The 21,577-nt window shown below is 35.9% G+C and overlaps 1 protein-coding gene across 1 annotated transcript; it reads right to left on the bottom strand.

Annotated features, from left to right (window-relative positions):
• Window positions 1-1,239: 1,239 nt before the first annotated feature.
• lamc2 (laminin, gamma 2) lies at window positions 1,240-19,369 on the bottom strand. The gene is made up of 22 exons (XM_067362758.1): window positions 19,187-19,369; window positions 17,174-17,350; window positions 14,874-14,997; window positions 14,652-14,794; window positions 14,435-14,566; window positions 14,145-14,334; window positions 11,735-11,847; window positions 11,432-11,647; window positions 11,166-11,342; window positions 10,605-10,838; window positions 10,359-10,495; window positions 8,056-8,212; window positions 7,766-7,971; window positions 6,730-6,809; window positions 6,106-6,243; window positions 5,833-5,977; window positions 5,314-5,463; window positions 4,965-5,079; window positions 3,782-3,978; window positions 3,406-3,564; window positions 3,204-3,303; window positions 1,240-2,723 (listed from the first exon to the last, which is right to left on the bottom strand). Exons 1-22 carry the CDS (start codon window positions 19,260-19,262, stop codon window positions 2,470-2,472), a joined length of 3,420 nt encoding a protein of 1,139 aa, XP_067218859.1. The 5' UTR covers window positions 19,263-19,369; the 3' UTR covers window positions 1,240-2,469.
• Window positions 19,370-21,577: the final 2,208 nt, after the last annotated feature.

Here is a 21,577-nt window from a genome sequence, read left to right as displayed (position 1 = left end):
TCGACTTTAATATTATAAAGTGACGAAAATACTTTTTGCGCACCAAAAAAAAAAAAAAAAAAAAAAAAATAGCGAATTTATTCAACAATATCTAGCTGATTTCAAAACACTGCAAGCCGTAAAGGTTTATGAATTTTTGTTTCGAATCAGTGGTTCGGAGCACTTATCAAACTGCCAAAGTCACGTGAACTGTTGAAATTTCGAAACATATAACATATTTACTGAAATCAAGTGATTTGGGCACTCCGAACCACTGATTTGAAACACAGAGCCATTGGATTTTATCAAAAATATCTTAATTTGTGTTGTGAAGATTAACAAAGGTCTTACGGGTGTGGAACGACATGAGGGTGAGTAATTAATGACAGAAATTTCATTTTTGGGTGAACTAACCCTTTAACCAGAGACTTTTATTAATGAAACTTGAAGCCAGAATGTTAATCTTCAGAAATATAAAACGTAAAACAGTACTGAGATTGTAACGTTATAAAATATTCCTTGTGTGACCAACTCATACATTACCAGGTTTACTGTACCTCATGTGCTGTTGGTTATGTACACTATCACAGACGTTGAAGGAGTAAATAAAACACCCCCATTTCATTTTTTGGAATGGATTATGCTTCTCTAATATACAAAAAAAACAATACCTCACTGTTTGTATCAGTATAATTTCATGATTTCAATTTTTGCTGAGCAGCCACCACAGCAACTGGTGTATCAGGAATCACTAGAAGACTTAAAAACAATCTATTCTCAATGTAAAATTTAATAAGAAAAATATTGTGGGAAATACACCACAAATAATATATATTTTTTCATGATTTTGGCATGCTGCATTCTTCTGTACCTCTACAATCCTCACTGCTTCCTTGCATTCATCATGCCTTCATTCAAACTCACGAGCAACAAGAATAGATATTGTTGATGATATTGTTTCTTCTTGTATTTTCATTGAGATTCAGACTATTAAAATCTCCTTGTAAGATTATAGGATTCTGTTTTTAAGATGCTAAAACTGCAGATCTTAATTTTAGATCTTCAATATTATTATTTTGTAAATTAGTCGTCTGTGGTTAAAAGCATGTATAAGTGTGTCTGCGTAATGTCATATATGAATATATTTCTACTTTATAGTGGCTACTCGATAAGCATTCAAACACTGAAAAAGTATGCTACCATGACAATAACTCGTGTCCTTGATGACAATACTGAATTTAATAAAACAAAACAGAAATCAAAACAATGAAAATTTTTATTTTGTGCATTTCTTTCATGTTTTCCCTAGATGCTGAAACAGATGGAGAAGCAACTTCTTCTCAAGAACAATTAGTTTCATATAAGGTATATATGTATCTATTAATTACCCAAATGGAAATCTCTTTGGCAATCAAGCGAAACAGAAGTATCATTTACGTCATTTCAAACTTCACAGTAAGAATTTTCAAAATTAAAATATATATATAGTAAATAAAAAATAAATACTCAAAACAAAATCTCTCATACAGTACAAAATCATGAAATGACAATAAACACTCTTTAGTTGAAAAGTAGCCTCAGTAAGTTCATAGATTAACCCTTGTGCATCCTTATGGACATTTTTGTTTTGTTTTTTATCATTTTGCCAGTGTTAATGCCAACTGCATCAATTTTGGTGTGTATTTGTATTGAAATTGTACCATTTCTCCCCCATTTATTTTACAATGTATTTAACACTAGGTGTATAAAATATTTCTTCTAAAAACAAAAATTGAAGCTGCAATTTTTAATCCCAGGGTTATTTAACTATACAATGATGCAGTCTTTGTTAATAGGCTTTCATTCTGTTTGCTTCAAAATTATTATTTTTTTTACTAGATAGTGACATTTTCTCAGGTTTGGCCTATAAAGCAAATGCTCACTTTTTTCCTATTTTCTGCTTATGCATATTATAGAGCCAATTAGATCAATTATGCAGCTATAATTGTGTGAGTTTTGGTATGGCTGTCAGAGTGTGGTTTGCATGTGTATAATAAAAAATTGTGTATGTAATATTTGAGAGAGAAGAACTCTCCTCTACTGCAAATCACAAATCCAACCACTGTGTGTACCAGTGGAGTTTTGCTGGCATCTAATGGGGAAAATTTGGTACTGCGCCCCAAACAAAATCTTACCGAAAGCTACATTTTTGAGATATCAACCTCAAATTTGGAGCACAACTTCAGTTGAGTTCAACATGTTTCATAAAATATATATTTTATATAAAATAATCACTTTCAAAAACTTAAACCTGTCTTTTTCATTTACTTCAACAACAATCTGCCAAGGGTCTTCTTTAAAATGAGACCAAACTTAAGTCTGTGCTCCCAAGCTTCAAATTTGACATGGACATTTTTGTTCTCTAAGGATCTCAGAGTATCTTTTTTAGACTGACGCACAAGGGTTAAACTATGTAACACTGTGATTTGGCCCTGCAGTAACACAAAGCCTTTACGGCCTTTCAATAGGTGGTATGTTGTAACAGCCATTAGGAATGTTTTTACGGATCTCCTCTAAGTTGGCAATGTCAGCCAGGATGGTGTCAATGTCATTGATCATGCCTGCAATGGTGGCTCTCTGCTGGGTTTCCTTCTCCTCCAGCTCCCTGAGTCTGGGCCTCAGCTCCTTGTCCACGCGGCTGCGGCTTTTAGCGATGGCGTTCTCTAGGTCGGCCACTCGTTTGTCGTCGACTGTCCCAGGAGTTCCTGGAAAGCAACAATATAGTCATAGTGAATCCCTGTTCATCGCTGGAGTTTGAAATTAAGATCTGGATATGAAAATGCATTTAGCAAAAAAAAAATCTGATAATTATCTTTTATAGAATAGTCTAAGATTCTCTGTCAAAGCTTGTAGCACTTGACCAGTGTTGCTATTGTTTACTAAAACTATCAAAAATCATTGGTTAATTAAAATAAAGCTAAAATAAAATATTAATATTATATGAAAAACTTACAATTAAATTAAACTTGGCAACTAACTGAAATAAAATAAGTTGATGTGCTAAAATTACTAAAACTGAAATAAATGAATTGAAGCTAAATACACAAAAACTCATAATAAAATTAATAAAACTTAAATAAAAAGATGAATTCAAATTATTAATAAATACTATAAATAATACTAAAATAACACTGTTTCCTATTGCACTTGACTGCATATTTTGCATGCAGTGAATTATAACTCACCCAGTGAGCTCATGATATCAGTGATCGTCTTTAAAGTATCACTAACAGCATCCCTGGCGTTCTTTGCGTTTTCAAGCGCCCCATTGGACTCTATGACAGCCTGATTTGACAAAGAAGGAAAGAAAATTTAGCATGTATCTCCAAAGTACACAAGATTTCAAATAGCTTTCTCAAACTGTTTTATGTCAGCAGACATTCTTACATCCTTCGCTTCAGTTATCTGTGCTTTCGCCTTGTTTTTCTCTTCATTCAGTCTGTCCCTAGTTAAAGATGCATCTATATTCAGTCCATCCACGTCCTTTTTCAGTTTAGTGGCAGCTTCCAAAATATCAGAAGAAGGCGGAAGAGAATCGGAGATTCCCTGTGGAGACACATACAAGAACCCTGTGAGCACATTCAAAACTTTCTGGATACGATTCAAATTGGCCCACTCAACTCGGGTCATTTAGAAAACTTCTGACAGACATTGTGAGAAACTGAACTGGTCTCTCTGTGAAATCTATGCAATAATGGCATTGGCACAAATATTGTTTTTATAAATGAAATAGGTTAACACTCAAGATAACAGGTCACCATACCTTCAGATTGGTTGCAGTGTTTGTGAGAGTGTCAATAGTGTCCTGAGCATCTCTGTAGGGCACAGACACTGCATCCAAAATGTCCTGAGTCTTAGTGTTGTCAGCTATGGCCTTCTGGATGGTGGCATTGATAGCAGGCAGTTTTGCAATGGCAGCGTCGGCAAGATCCTTATTAGCACCAATCTGGTCATCAAACCCTGAGGAAAGACAAAAGAGACATTTAAGGTTAATTGTGCTGGATAGTTTAAATGATGACAGAACATTATCTGGAGATAGATATACTGCTTGAAAATCTGGGGGAGGTAAGACCTTTTTTAAAATAAATTAATAGTTTTATTCAGCAAAGGGTGTATTAAATTGATCAAACGTGATGGTAGACATTTATTATGTTACGAAAGATTTCTATTTCAAATAAATGCTGTTCTTTTGAACTTTCTATGCATCAAAGAATCCTGAAAAAAATTACGGTTTCCACAAAAATATTAAGCAGCACAACTGGTTTTAACATGATTTTTGAAGGATCATGTGACATGATGCTGAAAATACAGCTTTAACATCACAGGAATAAATAACAATATAATGGAGAGCGCAACCTTTTGGCAAAAGTGGGGGGTTAGTTTTACCTACAGTCACCAAACTTGGTAGATATATTGTTCTCATCAAGCTGGACAACTTTCTAATTTACAGTCATTAGTTCCGGCCAACAGGATGACGGATATTTAGGTTTGAATGTGATTTTTAACTCCTCCTCCTACGGGATTCATACGATTCACACCAAACTTTCACCAAACAAGACATTGAAGATGTTAAATTGTGAACGGATATTGCTGCCACGGCGAGTGATTAAAGTAAAGGGAAAGGGAAACGGGAGGAATCTCAAATCTTGACATAATTCTTTTCCATTTACCCAGTTTAAATGCATATTGGCCGTCGTGCACAGTTGCCCTGAAGCCACCGGGGTGGCGATGTCAGGGCCATCATCGCTGCTGATAATAGTTATTTTAAATTGTTATAATATTTCACAATATTCCTGTTTTTCCTGTATTTTAAAACAAATTAATGCAGCCTTGGTGAGCAGAAAAGACTCCTTTCAAAAGCATAAATAATCTTACCAACCCCAAACTCCTGAACAGTAATGTGTATATGATACTTAATAGCTTAAATGTCCAGTGTTCATCCACACCTTTGAGCGTCTCTAGTGTCTTATCCAGACTATCTTTGTTGTTGGCAAAGATTTCCAGAGATGTATTTTTGATTGCTTCAGCTGCGTTTGCCCTGGCAAGAAGATTGTCTTGCACCTTAAATCAAATAAAAACATGAGTTAAGTTTCCTGTTGTCCCATGAAATGCACTGGAGGTTGATGTTTGCACAGAGATATACATGTAAATCCTGTTGCAAATTCTTGGTTGAATATCATCAACATAAAATCAAGCTCAGTTCCAATCATCACATCTTTTACATATTTTTCTCTGTAATTAATAGTTTCTGAGCATCTGGATTATCAGGAAGGTTTAACAGAGGATCTTGTTTACCTGCTGGAAAGCCTTGGCCTTTTTTAACAGATCATCTGTCTCTTTCTGCTCATTGAGCATATACTGTTGAAAGTCCTGGTACTGTGATAAATTCCCCTCCACCACATCCTTCAGACTGTCAAACATGGAAACCACACCAGCAACGTCCTTCTGCAGAAACACAAAGATTTAGACTAACAATTTCCAGAGTCTTACACAAGAACACACACATACATTTTCAGAGGAACCGAAAATGACTTACTCTGTAATAATTTTGAGGAATATATATAACTTTTTTTACTGTTGTAGTAGTTAATTCGGTTTTATGTTGAATGTTATTTGATGCTTTCAGTGTAATACCTTTATTTTTAATTGTCAAAAAACACATTGTTCATTTTATATAGAGTATATAATTTTAGACTCCAGCAACACCAGCAAATGTCTTCTGGAAGATAATTGGGTTCTGACCAAAGAACTGAGGCTCCTGCGTTCCCCTATTTTTACTTCTACATCCATACATATTTAATCCATATTCACTACCGTCAGAGGCTTTGGAAGTGTCTTCTCCAGGTCAGATAACTGTTTCAGAGTGTTCTGAGCTACTCCGCTCTCCTGTCTAGCTGCATCAGTTAGTTGAATGGCCTTCCTGTCCATGTCAAGCACTTTGGTTACATCTGCTTCATACCTGAGAAAAACATCATTACAAAGTGAGGTCTTTACCTCTGCACAATGATGATAGAACAGTTCTGTACTATCGTGATGATCTGGTTTAACAGTGCTTCTCATACAAAATTTCAGCTATAAGAAACTTACTGTCTTTTGAGGTCCTTGACATTGTCTTTGACCGTATTTTCTCGGTTGATGGCGCCACGGATGAGCTCTAGGGCTTTCTCAGATTCTGCTAGAGAATTGGCTGCAATGGTCTCCACCGTCACTGCCTCACCTTGATGCCTGGCAAGAAAGAAACAGTCAGTTTTACACATATTTTTGCAAAGCATAACATATGCACTGCTGATAAAAGTTGAGGTCTATTTAATGCTTAAATGCATTTTAATGGTTCTTAACTATAAGCAGGTGAAAAAACAACTCTAAATGCAAATAATGCAACAAATGTAATGCAACTAAATAATCATGCATAGTTATGATAGCAAAATATCAGCTTTTAATCTTTTGTTGTTGAAGCGCTTATGCAGAAGGTCCAATCAAACTCTGGATTTTGATACATTTCAGTGTTTCATTTATGATTTTTTAGTTTTGTACAATAATAATGTTTTCACTTGATGTTCCATGTAAAGTCTGGAACAAGTCCTGGGGCTAAAACAGTTCAGAACCACATTTTAATGCGTAGCTATTAAAGCCTCTTATTATGCAGTTATGGATAACAACATGTTGTGTTGTTTCACTGTTTGCAGCATTTGAGAAAAACACATGACATACTGCTCAGCAAGATCAGCAGCTCTCAGAACCAATTCAGACAAGGTGTCAGCACCTGGCACCGCATCACCTGAGGGAAACTCCTGAAATAGACATATGAGGGAAACACTGAGAATTTTCACAACAACAATGATTATACTTTTATTAACCCTCTACGGCTATGCGACAGTTAGGCTATAGATCGCCTTTCAACACCGGCTGAAAACCTAATACTAAAGAAAAATGCTCATTCAAGTACTATTAAACCATTCAAGCATGATAAGACGCAAAAATTAGAATTTAAATCTGTACAGGCAAACTCGTGCACACAGAAAGCCGCTTCAGACAGCGCGCCGGTGCTACCAATACTATATTTACAATGTATTAAGGGTAGGGGTTGGTATGGACGTTAATAAAGCCTCAAACCACATGAATATGATGCTAGTAGCACAATCTGATAGGTAGCATTTTTCACTGTCTAATTGTGCTACCTACTGTTTTAATAGGAGGTAGCAAAATCTGCACAAATTGTCAGAACAGAGTTCTCTTTCGCGTTTGATGGACAAAAACACAAAATGATGCCAAAATGCCCATTTTGTCGAGTATCCTCATAAACACACTCTAATATTTATTAAATAACATCTTAAATGAACATAAAGAGTCTTAAAGTGACAGCAGCCTAATAAACCTGCTACAGTCTGATTAATGTTAATCAAAGAACAAAAGAAAAAGAACAGCAATTGAATAACATTTATAGCTGTAATAAAAATTAATCTATATTTTATTCGAAGTGTTTGATAACTGCTTTGATTCTGCATATTTTCTACCTGTTAGATCAAATATTTAAAATATTCTGTCTTTATGTTGTTTCTACATTAATTTGGAGATTTAATGTGAAATTATTACAATATAAAAATGTATTAAAAGCTATAACATTATGTGCGATAATCGCAATTAATTACAGAAATATTTGCGATTAATTAGTTAACTTATTTAATCGATTGACAGCACTAATATTAATAAAATAACACACATAAAAATATAATAATGAAATACTTACAGCCTGTTGGATGTCTCGTTTGGCCTGTTGTAGCTTTAACCTGATGTCATTGATGAGTTTACGGATTTCTGAAACTTCCGTTCTGTACTGCTGATCCTTGTTTCTGATCCCATCCACTGTTGTCAACAAAGCCTCCATGTTTCTGTCCTCTCTCAGCTGGGATCGGCTGATGCTCACCAGTTTATCCTGAAGCTGTCTCTCTGTACCTATGTGATATAAAAATAAGTCTTAAAAATAGAAAATAAACTAACTAGAAAAAATAACTGAAACAAAACAAAAGTTTTTCGCACTTGTGAGTTCATTTGCTCTGACTTTCAGGGTTTGCACCATGACTTCTGCGGCCCTGATGGCCTTTTCCGTCTGAGCATCGTTGATTGGAGCATCATCACCTCCAATTCCTTTAAATAAATCTTCCATTTCCTCCAGCTGTCGCGCATAAACCTCAATCTGATATAAAACACAAAGATCAACATTTATCTTTTTTTTCATATACCTCAACTTTAGCAGCTGTGCAGGGACTGGATCCAATGCTAAATGTCATCATTTAATGTTTTCAATCATTTTTAACCTTGAGGGAGCAGGCTTTTTTCCTCTTGTTATATAGGTTTGGTAAATGCACTACAGTTAACAGCAGTGAGATTGTGTATGAGATCAGTCCTGACTGTGTGTGCTGCTGGTTCCTGGGCAAACAGCACATTTAATTCCACCCACACAGTCAGTGTTCATGATCCAAAGCAACATACCGTTATATCACTCTCCAGATAATAAACAATCATCAAACCCAGCAGGATTCGCTCATCTTTTCTTTCACACAGCGTAGAGTGTAAAATGCTTATTTTGACGTGATAGCACAAAATAAATGATCGTTATTTTCTTATGGTTAAATCACACACGCATATTGTATTTTCATGTTTTATGGAGATATTCCATAGACTTAATGATTTTTACACTGTACAAACTGTAAAAATTCTATCCCCTAACCCTACCCATCACAGAAAAAATTCTGCATTTTAACATTTTCAAAAAACATAATTTTGCATGATTTATAAGCTGTTTTCCTCACAGGGACCAAACAAAATGTCCCCACAAGGTCAAAAATTACTGGTATTACTATCTTTGTGTGGATATTTGGTCCCAATAACATAGGGAATACCTGAACCACACACACACATATATAAATACACACATATACATATATATATATATGTATATGTGTGTGTGTGTGTGTGTGTGTGTGTGTGTGTGTGTGTGTGTGTGTGTGTGTGTGTGTGTGTGTGTGTGTGTGTGTGTGTATTTAAGCCTGCATTTATTTGATTAAAAATACAAACAAAAACAGTAATATTGTGAAATATTATTCCAATGTAAATCAGCTGTTTTCTATGTCAATATACAGTAAAGTGTAATTTATTCCTGTGATCAAGGCTGAATTTTCAGCATCATTACTGCAGTCTTCAGTGTCACATGATCCTTCAGAAATCAATCTAATATGATGATTTGATGCTCAAGAAACATTTCTGATTATTATCAATGTTGAAAACAGTTATTTACATTTTTATTTCATGATGCTATGATGAATAGAAAGTTCAAAAGAACAGCATTTGTCTGAAATCTAAATCTTTTGTAACATTAAACACTACCGTTCAAAAGTTTGGGGTCAGTAAGAATTTTTATTTTATTTTGGGGGGATAGAAATAAAATTCATCAATACTTTTATTCATCAAGGATGAGTTAAACTGATCAAAAGTTATAGTAATAATACTTATAATGTTAGAAAATATTCTATTTTAAATAAATGCTGTTCTTTTGAACTTTCTATTAATCGAAGAATTTTGAAAAAAAATTGTACACAACTGTTTTCAACATTGATAATAATCATAATGAATGTTTCTTGAGCATCAAATCATCATATTAGATTGATTTCTGAAGGATCATGTGACACTGAAGACTGCAGTAATGATGCTGAAAATTCAGCTTTGATCACAGGAATAAATTACACTTTACTGTATATTGCCATAGAAAACAGCTGTTTTAAATTGGAATAATATTACACAATATTACTGTTTTTGTTTGTATTTTTAATCAAAGAAGATACTTCTTTTAAAACATTAAAAAATCTTACTGATCCCAAAATTTTGAACGGTAGTGTGTATATATATATATATATATATATATATATATATATATATATTATTATGTAAAAATTATATACATTACCATTTTTTAAGTAATTATTATTTAACAAGGACGCATTAAATTGATCAAAAGTGACAGCAAAGACATTTATAATATCACAAAAGATTTCTATATCAAATCAATACTGTTCTTTTGAACTTTCTATTCTTTTCTATTTCTTGAGCAGCAAATCAGCATGATTTCTGAAGGATCATGTGACACTGAAAACTGGAGTAATGATGCTGAAAATTCAGCTTTGCCATCACAGAAATAAACTACATTTTAAATATACATTCAAATAAAAAACACTTATTTTAAATTCTAATAATATTTCACAATGTTCCTGTTTTTAGTGTATTTTTGATCAAATAATTGAAAATGTAGTATTTCTTCATTTGTTTTGAGTTCTGCAGTGTCTTACCTTGCTCTTGATTGGGTTAAAGCAGGACGGACACGTTGATTTCTCACACTTGAGTCCATCGTAACCTTCCTTACACTTGCACTGGCCTTTATCACTGCATGAATTTGACACAGAGCCCAGACGATTGCAGTTACACGCTACAGTGAGAAAAGAAAGCAAAAACTGAGATGGCTTTCACTCTTATGGATTTTGTACTGCCTGCAACATTATATTTAGGCTTGTGAGAGTCACAGTATTTTTCTGTACCCTGACAGGGGTCTGTGGGGTAAATGTGGTGGTATCCATCTTCACAGTTCTCACACTGGGGGCCGTTGCTGTGATTCAGGCACTTCCGACACTCCCCAGTTTGGCGGTCACAATTGCCGACGGCGTTCTGGTCCACGTGACCGTAACACTGGCAGGGCTGGCACTGTTTGGGAGGGCCGTACTCTCCCAGGGGGTCTCCATAGAAACCGTCATCACATATTTCACAACGAGAACCTTTAAAAATGTGACATTAGTAAACATTAATAGCTTAATAATGATTGATTAACAGTATAATAATGTAGTCTACAATCATACCGAATTCAAAATTTTAATTTCATTTAAAGTTCCTCACTAAATTTAGTGCCTGTCTTCAGAAGACTTGCAATATAGTGCATGAGTCATGTGGATTATTTTTATACTACTTTTATAAAGCTAATTACTTTCATTATATTGAAAAGAGAAGGCAGAAGAGAAAAAAACAGCTTTCATTTTTGGGCGTACAATCCCTGTAAGAACCATTCACGTGATGTTTTCCCTGTTCTTTTGCTCCGTGTTCCTCACCTGTAGTCCCGCGGGGACAGCGGGCACACATCACATCCTGGGTTCCTGGAATAACATAGCAAGCCTCTCCCTCGGGACAAGGACACTTCTGGCAGGAGTTGGGCTGTTTGCGGTTTATATAATAACCTTTAGGGCACATCTGCAGATTTGGTATCTCATCAGCCGAGTAACAGCCTCCTGTAAACATAACAAATCCACCTTTTTCAGCTTGGGATTCTTCTTCATAACTGAAACACAAACACGCACTAAACGCTGAAATAACAAACCTGTTTCTGGATCACATGTTCCACCCTGACATGAGCAGGGATCACAGGGGCTTCGGGGGCCTTGACCAGGGAAACGCCTCCTGTATCCAGTGGCACAGCGCTCACAAAACTGTCCATCATAACCAGTAGGGCATCTGCACTTTTCTACCCAGACTGCAGGGGTGCCGGGACCCGGTTTAGCTGACACCAGCGAGACGTCATCCAGATAACCACGTCCTGTTGTGAAACCAGACATTATGTTGTATGTGCACATGTTTAAAACAGTACATGCAGCTCAGTGGAGTGAAGGGATTAAACACTCACCATTTTCGCCAAATGTTCCTCTGATTTTAATGGCTGTAAGATTGCTCAGAAGTGTTTGAAATTCTGTGGATGAGAGCTGCGGTTTCCATTTGCTGCCAGGCTGTTCGTCCAGTCTGTGAAGTATGGTAATAATTATTATCAGCCTAAAGCCAAAAGCAGACTTCACATTCACATACGCGAGGGTCAGCGTACAGTTACTGTACTGTACGTGCACTGCTGGATTTTTGTAACTGTGCATACTTTTACACTCAGATCGCACATGCACATTTCATTTTTTTGCAGTAATTAGTGTATCCACAAGGTGGCAGCCGTGCCCTGAGGGAGTCCATTCACAAGGTAGTCAAAGAAAAACTGCATAAACAGAACAGACCGGAACGCATGCAAGCTACAGTGACGACGGAGGCCTATATAGACAAGAGATAGTGTGAAGAGGTTAGAAAGTACGCTCATTTGTACAACTCTAGCATGGAAGAATACAAAGATGTTTATATCTGGGTTGTAACTCGTGGCGAGAGATTCCTCAAAACTGCGCCAGACGCCTGTGTACGCGTTTGAGTCTTTGTAAGGCTGTGTAAACGACAGTATGCATACCCACGAAGCATACCCAGGGCTTAAATCATATACCTTTAAAAATTTGTATCAGTTTTTACCAATTCTAGCTGATAATGATAATAGCAATTTTCATAATGATAATAATTTTCATTTTATGGCTGCTAACTAATAAATTGCAGATATTTAAATTTTATACTTTTTTGTCAAATAAAGAAGTAAAAAAAATTGTTACATGTGAATTTGGGCATTACAACATTACAATGTACAGTATGAAAAAATGGAAATTAATTTTGAGATTAGCTAAATTTTACATTTAAATGTTATTAAATGTATCATTGTTTTTAATTATTAACTTGAGAGTTACATAACTACTAAGATAATCAATATGAAAACAAGGGGAATGAGCATGCACAATTAAACTGATTATACTTACCACTCATCATAGAATCATTAAAAAAAATGTATCACAGTCTCCAGGTATTAAGCAGCACAAATGTTTCAATATCACTTAATGATATATGTTAATTATTATTATACTTGTATTGTTATCTGTATTGTGTTGTTCATGCTGCTGTAACGTTTAAATTTCCCTTTGGGGATAAAATAAAGTCTAAAGTCTAATTGATAATTGATAATAATCAGAAAAGCTTCTTGAGCAGCAATTCAACATATTAGAATAATTTCTGAAGGATCATGTGACACTGAAGACTGGCGTTTAAAATGTATTAAAATAGAAAATAGTTATTTTGAATTGTAATAATCTTTCACAATATTACTGTTTTTACTGTAGTTTTGATCACATAAACAGCCTTGGTGAGCATAAGAGACTTCTTTCAAAGGAACGGTAGTATATATACAATACTGAACAATACAAAACACTCAAAACATCTCTAAAATTGGTCAGTAACTGATATGGAACCCATATATAATGCATCTCTAAGAAAACAAAGTCTTATTAAAGGAACACTCCCTTTTTTTTTGAAAATAGGCTCATTTTCCAACTCCCCTAGAGTTAAACAGTTGAGTTTTACCGTTTTCGAATCCATTCAGCCGATCTCCGGTTCTGGCGGTACCACTTTTAGCATAGCTTAGCATAGTTCATTGAATCTGATTAGACCGTTAGCATCGCGCTTAAAAATGACCAAAGAGTTTTGATATTTTTCCTATTTAAAACTTGACTCTTCTGTAGTTACATCGTGTACTAAGACCAACAGAAAATTAAAAGTTGCGATTTTCTAGGCTGATATGGCTAGGAACTATACTCTCATTCCGGCGTAATAATCAAGGAACTTTGCTGCCGTATCATGGCTGCAGCAGTGCAATGATATTACGCAGCGTCTCTCACAAACGTCTCCATGGTTGCAAGGCACGTTCCCTCTGCAAGCAGGGGCTCACGGGCGCTGCGTAATATTATTGCACTGCTGCAGCCATGGAACGGCAGCAAAGTTCCTTGATTATTACGCCTGAATGAGAGTATAGTTCCTAGCCATATCAGCCTAGAAAATCACAACTTTTTATTTTCTGTCGGTCTTAGAACACGATTTAACTACAGAAGAGTCAAGTTTTAAATAGGAAAAATATCAAAACTCTTTGGTCATTTTTAAGCGCGATGCTAACGGTCTAATCAGATTCAATGAACTATGCTAAGCTATGCTAAAAGTGGAACCGCCAGAACCGGAGATCGGCTGAATGGATTCGAAAACGGTAAAACTAGACTGTTTAACTCTAGTTGGAGTTGGAAAATGAGCCTATTTTCAAAAAAAGTGGAGTGTTCCTTTCAGAAGCAGGGATCAGGACAGGGTAAAAACCTCTCAAGTTTCTTTTAGAAATCATAAAGATCTAGTATAATGTTACTCACGTGAATGTGTAGGTGATTTTCTTGCCACAGGGCACCACTGTTCTCAAGTCCCCTAGTGAAGCAGACACCCTAAGACCTGCTCCTTCCAGCATGACATCAGAGATGGAAGGACGACGGACACCTCTGTCCAGACGCAGAGAGAAGGTGAGCGTCTGACCGTAGCTCAATGCCTGATTCCCCAGATAAGATGCTATATTAAACACAGAAGCATGGGAGTTCAAGAAAATGGCAATTACTGATATTACCAATAATTAGTAATAATTTTTTTTTTAAAAAAGTAATCATCATACCGGGAGCAAAAAGATAAACAGGAAGGATCTCCTTAGAGATAACCTCAAGGTCTTTGTGAGTGGGAGACCACCTGAACTGCACTTGTGAGGGGCTCACACCTTGAGCAGTGGCTGCCCGCCAGCCCTCAGGTCCTGTGAGATGACACGAATGAAATGAACAAACACGACTAAAACCAAATTTGATTGACTAAAATCAGAGATTAAACATCAAGCTTACCATTGTCAAAAGTTGAAGTGATGTTGTGAATGGAATATCCCTCAGCTGAGGAGCACACACTTGAATGGCCATTGCAAAAGCAGGGCAGACACTCTTCTGTATTATATGTAAGACGACCATTTTTGCGTGACCGACAGCTGAGCCTGCGTGACAAGAGCATTGATTAAACCAAACAAACTTGCATATTAATAGTCAGATAGCAGTCAGGCTCATTATTCTCACCTCAAATGCTCACATCCATTGGGAGTCACCTGAGAGCCATCTTGACAGCGGTCACACTTGTCTCCATGAATTCCCTGTTTACAAATACACCGTCCTTCATTGTTGCAGACTGGTCCTTGAGAACCTGAACAGAACAAAACATACATGCATATATTAGGTGGGCTTAACTATTATGTACTTACATCAAAAAATAAGTACAATGTACATATTGTGTTCATATTGTATTGCAAAACACTTTTAGTGCTATTGAGGTGGGACACGGGTCAAGTTTGGTTTGGTTTGGTATGGGTAGGTTTAAGGGTGGGTTAAGGTGTAAGGGATGGGTCAACAATGTAATTACAAAAAATGAATTACAGATGTAATTACATGCAGGTATTTTTAAAAATGTAAGTACAACATGTATGATTGTACATAGTAAGTGCACTGTATCAAATGATTAATTTAAATGTAAGTACATAGTAGTAAAAGGATTAGTCCACTTTTAAATAAACTTTTCCTGATAATTTACTCACCTTCATGTCATCCAAGATGTTCATGTCTTTCTTTCTTTAGTCGAAAAGAAATTAAAGTTTTTGATGAAAACATTCCAGGATTTTTCTCCATATAGTGGACTTCAATGGACACCAAACAGTTGAAGGTCAAAACTAGTTTCACTGCAGCTTCAAATTGTTCAACAGGATCCCAGATGCAAAATAAGGGTCTTATCTAGTGAAACCATCGCTAATTTTCTGAAAAAAAGTTGAAAATTATATAGGTTTTAACCATAAGTTCATCTTGAACTAGCTCTCTTCTTCTTCTCCTCTACTAGGATTCTAGCAGTGTTGACACTGCTAAGTGTATTACTGCCCTCCACAGGTCAAAGTTTTTAACTAATTTTTATGTGCAATATGCTAGTTCAATAGTATATAACAATTAGTTCAAACTTTGACCTGTGGAGGGCAGTAATACGCTTAGCAATGTCTACACTGCTGGAATTCTAATAGAGAAGAAGAAGGGAGCTAGTTCAAGATGAGCATTTATGGCTAAAACGTATAATTTATTTCATTTTTTTCAGAAAATGAGCGATGGTTTCACTAGATAAGACCCTTACTTTCTCATCTGGGATCGTGTAGAACAATTTGAAGCTGCAATTAAACTAATTATGACCTTCAACTGTTTGGTGTCCATTGAAGTCCACTATAAGGAGAATTATCCTGGAATGTTTTCATCAAAAACTTTAATTTCTTTTCGACTAAAGAATGAAAGACATGGACATCTTGGATGACATGGGGGTGATTAAATTTCAGGAAAAGTTTATTTAAAAGTGGACTAATCCTTTAAGGCCACCTAATATAAAGTGGGACAATTTAACTTATTTAACTTATAATTTATGCCAATATACAATGGCCCTAAAGAAATTTGGACTCTTAAGCCACAGTGTATAAAAATGTATAACTAACTATATTTGCATTATAGCCTATAACCAAATATCAAAAAGTAGCAATTATTTTAAAGAAATTTATGTACAAGCACACTTTTCTTTTCCTTTCTTTTTTTAATTACTTTTCTATATGCAATAGAAACAAACCAAGAAAGCAACTTTCCAAGTACACATTGAGCAGAACTGATTTCATTCTACAAAAAAAAAAAAAACTTGGGGCCCATATGTTAAAAATAATTGACAAAGTGGCTCAGAAAAGTCAACTGTGAGAAAAACTTCAGGATCATTTCTTTGCAGATGCCACTTGGTTTGATTTTTTGCAGACATTTCTAAGTGTGGCTTACATGTCCAAATTTTTGGGGCAGATTTTGAAACATTAGCAAAAGAGTCAGAGGTCACTCTTCTGAAGGAACTCGACTTGCATACGTCTGTTGCGTAAGCCAATGATTATAGTTAATAAAGTTTTAAATATAGATATTTTCTTACAAAAACCCATTACTTTACTTCAGAAGGCGTTTAGTAATCCCCTGGAGCTGTATGGATTACTTTTATGATGGATGGATGCACTTTTTTGGGCTTCAAAATCTCGGCCACCATTCACTCCCATTATAAAGCTTGGATATTTTTTAAATATGACTCTGATTGTGTTTGGATGAAAGAAGAAAGTCATATACGCCTAGGAAGGCTTGAGGGCGAGTATAATTTTCACTTTTGGGTGAACTATCCCTTTAAACTTTGTCTGTGAAACCGGGGGTAAAAGATAGTCCATCCCAAAAAAGAAAAAATTCTTTCCTGTATGACTTGGAACACAACAGGAGAGTAAATAAATGTTTATTTTTGGAAATAAAAAATGACACTTCATCTCAAAGCAGCAGCTCACCTGCAGTGTTGCAGTTGCAAGGCACACAGTTGTCTCCTGCCCTCTGGTGGAAGTATCCTTCCTTGCATTTTTCACAGTGCCGCCCTTCGGTGTTTCCCTGGCAGTTTATACAGTACAGCCCTAGACGATCTGCTCTGCAGTACTGTGCTTTACCATGACACGAACAAGCGCTGGAGGCTGCAAGACAACGTGCCAAGATGGGTTAATTTATGTCAATAACTTTTCCCTGTTCAAAGAGCACCCTCTATAAAGATGTTCTGTGGTTAAGAAATCTGCTGAATAAGCAGATATTTTACAGTCTTTGTAAAACAAGTATCAGATTGTTAAAGTAAATTGGCGCCAGTCAAGTTTTTAATGGTATTGCTGTAAGCATGGGGAAAAAAACATCTAAAGACCGTCTTAAACCTATAAAAACAAACAATTGCCACCAATGCAGTAAATAACACCCCACCCCAAGGTATATTCACTCACTCTCTAGGATATAATTACTCTATGCCCACAAACCATAAGCTACCAGAGCATATAATGACAAAACCACAAATGTCTGAGGATCAACAAGCATCTGAAAGACACACCGGACATCCAGGGTTGGCAACTTTTTTGAAAGGGAAAGAGAAATGCCCTCAGCTGTGTAAGCACATTAGATCATGTAGGATTACCTGCAATAAAACAACCTAGTCTATGTTCAGCCAGGCCTACAGTATGCTGAACACAGACGATAACAGATGTTAGATAATAGGGTAGGACAAGCTCACTCTTGTACAGGTAATTTATCATAATGGTATAATGCGGTAATATCAAGTAAGCATGAACCAAATCTCATCCACTCAGAACAGACATTCCATTCCCTCTAATGTGGTAACATCAGGGTCCCTCACAGGTGAGCAACACAGGCAGGCAGCAACAACACTCTAAATGACAGACAAAACTAGACTAGTGTCATCCATTGGGTTTTGTTGTCAAAATTAAATAAACAGTGGACCCTTTGTACAGACTGATATTGCATTTCCAATTTCAAGTTTGATATATTTTCATTTTTTTAATTACTGTAGGCTACATTTATACTTTGTGTTACATAACACTGGCATTAAATTAACGTTAAATATTTAGTACTAATGCTAGGGCTAAGGGATTTTCTTTCTTTTGACTGCCGTAATTAATCTTTCTATATTTTTTTCCTCTTTTGGAAAGTCGTGGAAACGCTATAGTGAATTTTATTTTTTCGATATTGGACTAAATTGGAACGCAAAAAACCCTGGAAATGGGAAAAAGATCCATAACAATGTGAGTTGTTGATATTTAAAGGAACATTCTCGCAGAAAAGGAGAATAGCAGGGCGCATGCGCAAAACGCTGAACGAAGCGGGTCGCGGCGCAACTGTATGGAAACGCGTTCTATATGAAACGTCATGAACAGACATTTTTGTTCAAAAATTAATCGCATTTTTTTTTAAGTTTTTTGCAGATCACTTAATTGTTCTGTAACAAAAATGTTTTGTAAAGTAAAAAAAAAAACGATTTCTTAAGTCATAGAAACTGTGTGTATAATAATTATAGAATTAAATTTTTAAAAAATTGTTTTTAAAATAGACATATGCTGTATATTTTTACATTCATAATACAGATTTATCATTTTAAACTCACGTTAATGCAGGTAGATAATGTTTCTGATCACTTGTAACTGGTGTTGTTTACGATGCCAAATATCAACACACAATATATAAATTTACATGGTCAAATATATGAAGAGAACAGAAAAAAAAGTGAATTTAAGAAATGTTAAATACAAATTAAACCTTAATTTAGCTGTCCCAATTATTAAAGCTTTCTTAGACTGGAATTTATTCTGAAATCTGCTTATTACTACATTCGGTGATACTGTCATTAAAAAAGTCATACCTACAAATCAGATTTTAGCTATGCTTGCCAAGCAAATGAACGCTACCACTCAACACACTAGACCTATACTGTCATTAAAAAAAATGAATTCATATCCAGGCAAAACTTCACTTACATTGAACTGTCCCGTAAACTGGAGACCAGATGCAAACGGCGCACAGAAAGATCCAACTGCTCTTCATTTTCCACATCCAAGAAGTAAGATTTAACGGCACGTTCTCTCTTTTATAGTGTCTGTTCGATATTAGGACACTGGCTGTCTGTTTAGTCCTCAGTGAGAGACGGACACCTAACGGTTGTGCCAGCTGATCCCTGCGCGCGCACTTAAAAACTTCCAACCTGACAAGCGCGGGCACGTCAAGCTCCGTGTCTCAACTGTATATTTACTCACGAGTGATTCACAGCCTGATAGGAGATGTATCATGCCAATCCTCACATAAAGACGTGTTTGATTAAATGCCTAGCTACCAGAAGTCCAGAACCAGAACAATTAAACCCATTGTTCATCAATGCTGAGATTATTTAGATCTAAGTGTGCACTAGATATGATATTAAATGTATTAATGCTTGAGGCTGTGCTCTGTTTTGCTTAATATGCAAGATCTATAGTAGGACTATATTGTTATTAATAAACTGACAATGCAATAGAAGATACAAATTAAATAAAAGCTTAGTGGTCTAAATATTAAAACATCTTCTGTGGGAGTCTCAGGACCAAAAAAAATGTTCGTCCAATCATTGCATCCGGTCCGTAATTAACCGTAATTACGAGATGGCAAACCAAGATGTCCTCAGACTCGGATTTATGTGTTTCTATGTCAACATAATCAACGCAGAAATTAATCTGCAGCAGTCAGGTGGTACAAGAGCTCTGTAAGTCGTTTACGTTCATTATTATTGTCATGTTATGTGCTTTGTGACATGCCGTGTCTCTCGTCTCGTGACGGTTTGCAGACTCTTTCATGCGTTTGTAAGGAGGCGTGGCTTTGGAGACGCTCTGAAGGGAGGGCGGGATCTTATGCTTTCAAAGCTAGCTTTTCTCCGAAATTGCCTACCCTACCTTTAAGTAAAAAGTACTAAAAAAAACTTTCATATGTGTGTACAAAACTTAATTCTTATTGTCAAAAGAGTTTTCAAGTATGTTTTTGAGGTTATATATGGACCTATATACAAATGTTATGGATATAGAAAATATCAAGATCATTTCTTATTCCGTTTGGCCTGAAAAAAAGGTTAATTTTCATAGAAATGTCTATCTGTCTGTCATTATTTTTTATTTATTCAGAGGATTGAAGTGTTAGATGTTCACACCATGGCAACAGAATGGCAAGAGAACCACACCCAAACTGAAGACCAAGACACCGAACTGAAGCCATAGAAATGTTGCAATCTCAAACATTCTGAGATTGCAGTTTTCTTCTTCGCCACACAATCATCTGGTACATTAACTAGAACAACTCATCCACAAAGAGATTGCGTTTCAAGTTTGAGCATGTTAAAACTTTCAATACATCAAGTGAATTTAAAGAACAAAATATAGGCATAAAATGTCTGTAAATTACCTTACTTTTTGTGAGGTATCTTATTTAGTATTTGGTGTTTGTGGCTTACAAATGAATTACTGTCTAGTCTAATCTTAACTGGCAGTGAATCACTGGATACTGATTTACTGCGGCATTGAATCATGTGACATTTGCCATCTTTTAATCATATCTTGAAGATGAGTAGTAAGTAAAAGCCATTAGATCTCTGAATGTTACTTAGATATCAAAACCACAGCTGTCATCAGAATTCCGGCGCAAACTGAACTGCACTGGAAGAGTCACGCTGTAGAACAGCCACTCATGAAAAATCCAACGCCTCAGGGCAGTGAATTTTCTAGTGTGTGCAGTCGGCTACGCCCTGCCATGAACTCTCCGAGAGGATGGGCTGAGTCAGAGGTGTCTCAGCTACACATTACCAAAACACACCCAAACATCCAGGGCCGTACGTCTTTATCTTCCACACCTTGTTCCTCACACAGACGCAGTGAGCCCCACCTAAAACCTCCGCAGGTAAACATGCTCATACCCTTACCCTCCGGCCACAAAGAACGCCATCTACCTCTCACAGGACTCTGCCAACGCCACACCCTCACACACACTAGAACAGGACAGGATTCAGAAACAGTGACAGACAGACAATGAGAAAGTCATAGATCACTGAGGATCATCAAAATACAAGAAATAACCCGACACTCAGCTGCTACATCAAGCAAACACTGCAATATTCATTTTATTTGCTCCATTGCACTGATTGATTGAGTGAATATACAATGGCTTCAAAAGGAGTTTGGACATTTATGTCACACTTAAAAATATATGAATGTCAGTGCATTAAATATCTAACTATCTGTTTAAAATAATAAATAAAATAAGATAAAATAAAAAATGAAATACAATAAAATAGGTATTTATTTATTTTTATTTTATGTATTGAGGAAAATACAAGCACATTTTTCAGACAA

The sequence above is a fragment of the Chanodichthys erythropterus genome, chromosome 16, assembly GCF_024489055.1.
Source record: "Chanodichthys erythropterus isolate Z2021 chromosome 16, ASM2448905v1, whole genome shotgun sequence".
NCBI classification, from domain to species: domain Eukaryota; kingdom Metazoa; phylum Chordata; class Actinopteri; order Cypriniformes; family Xenocyprididae; genus Chanodichthys; species Chanodichthys erythropterus.
This window is presented reverse-complemented; position numbering and strand designations above follow the sequence as displayed.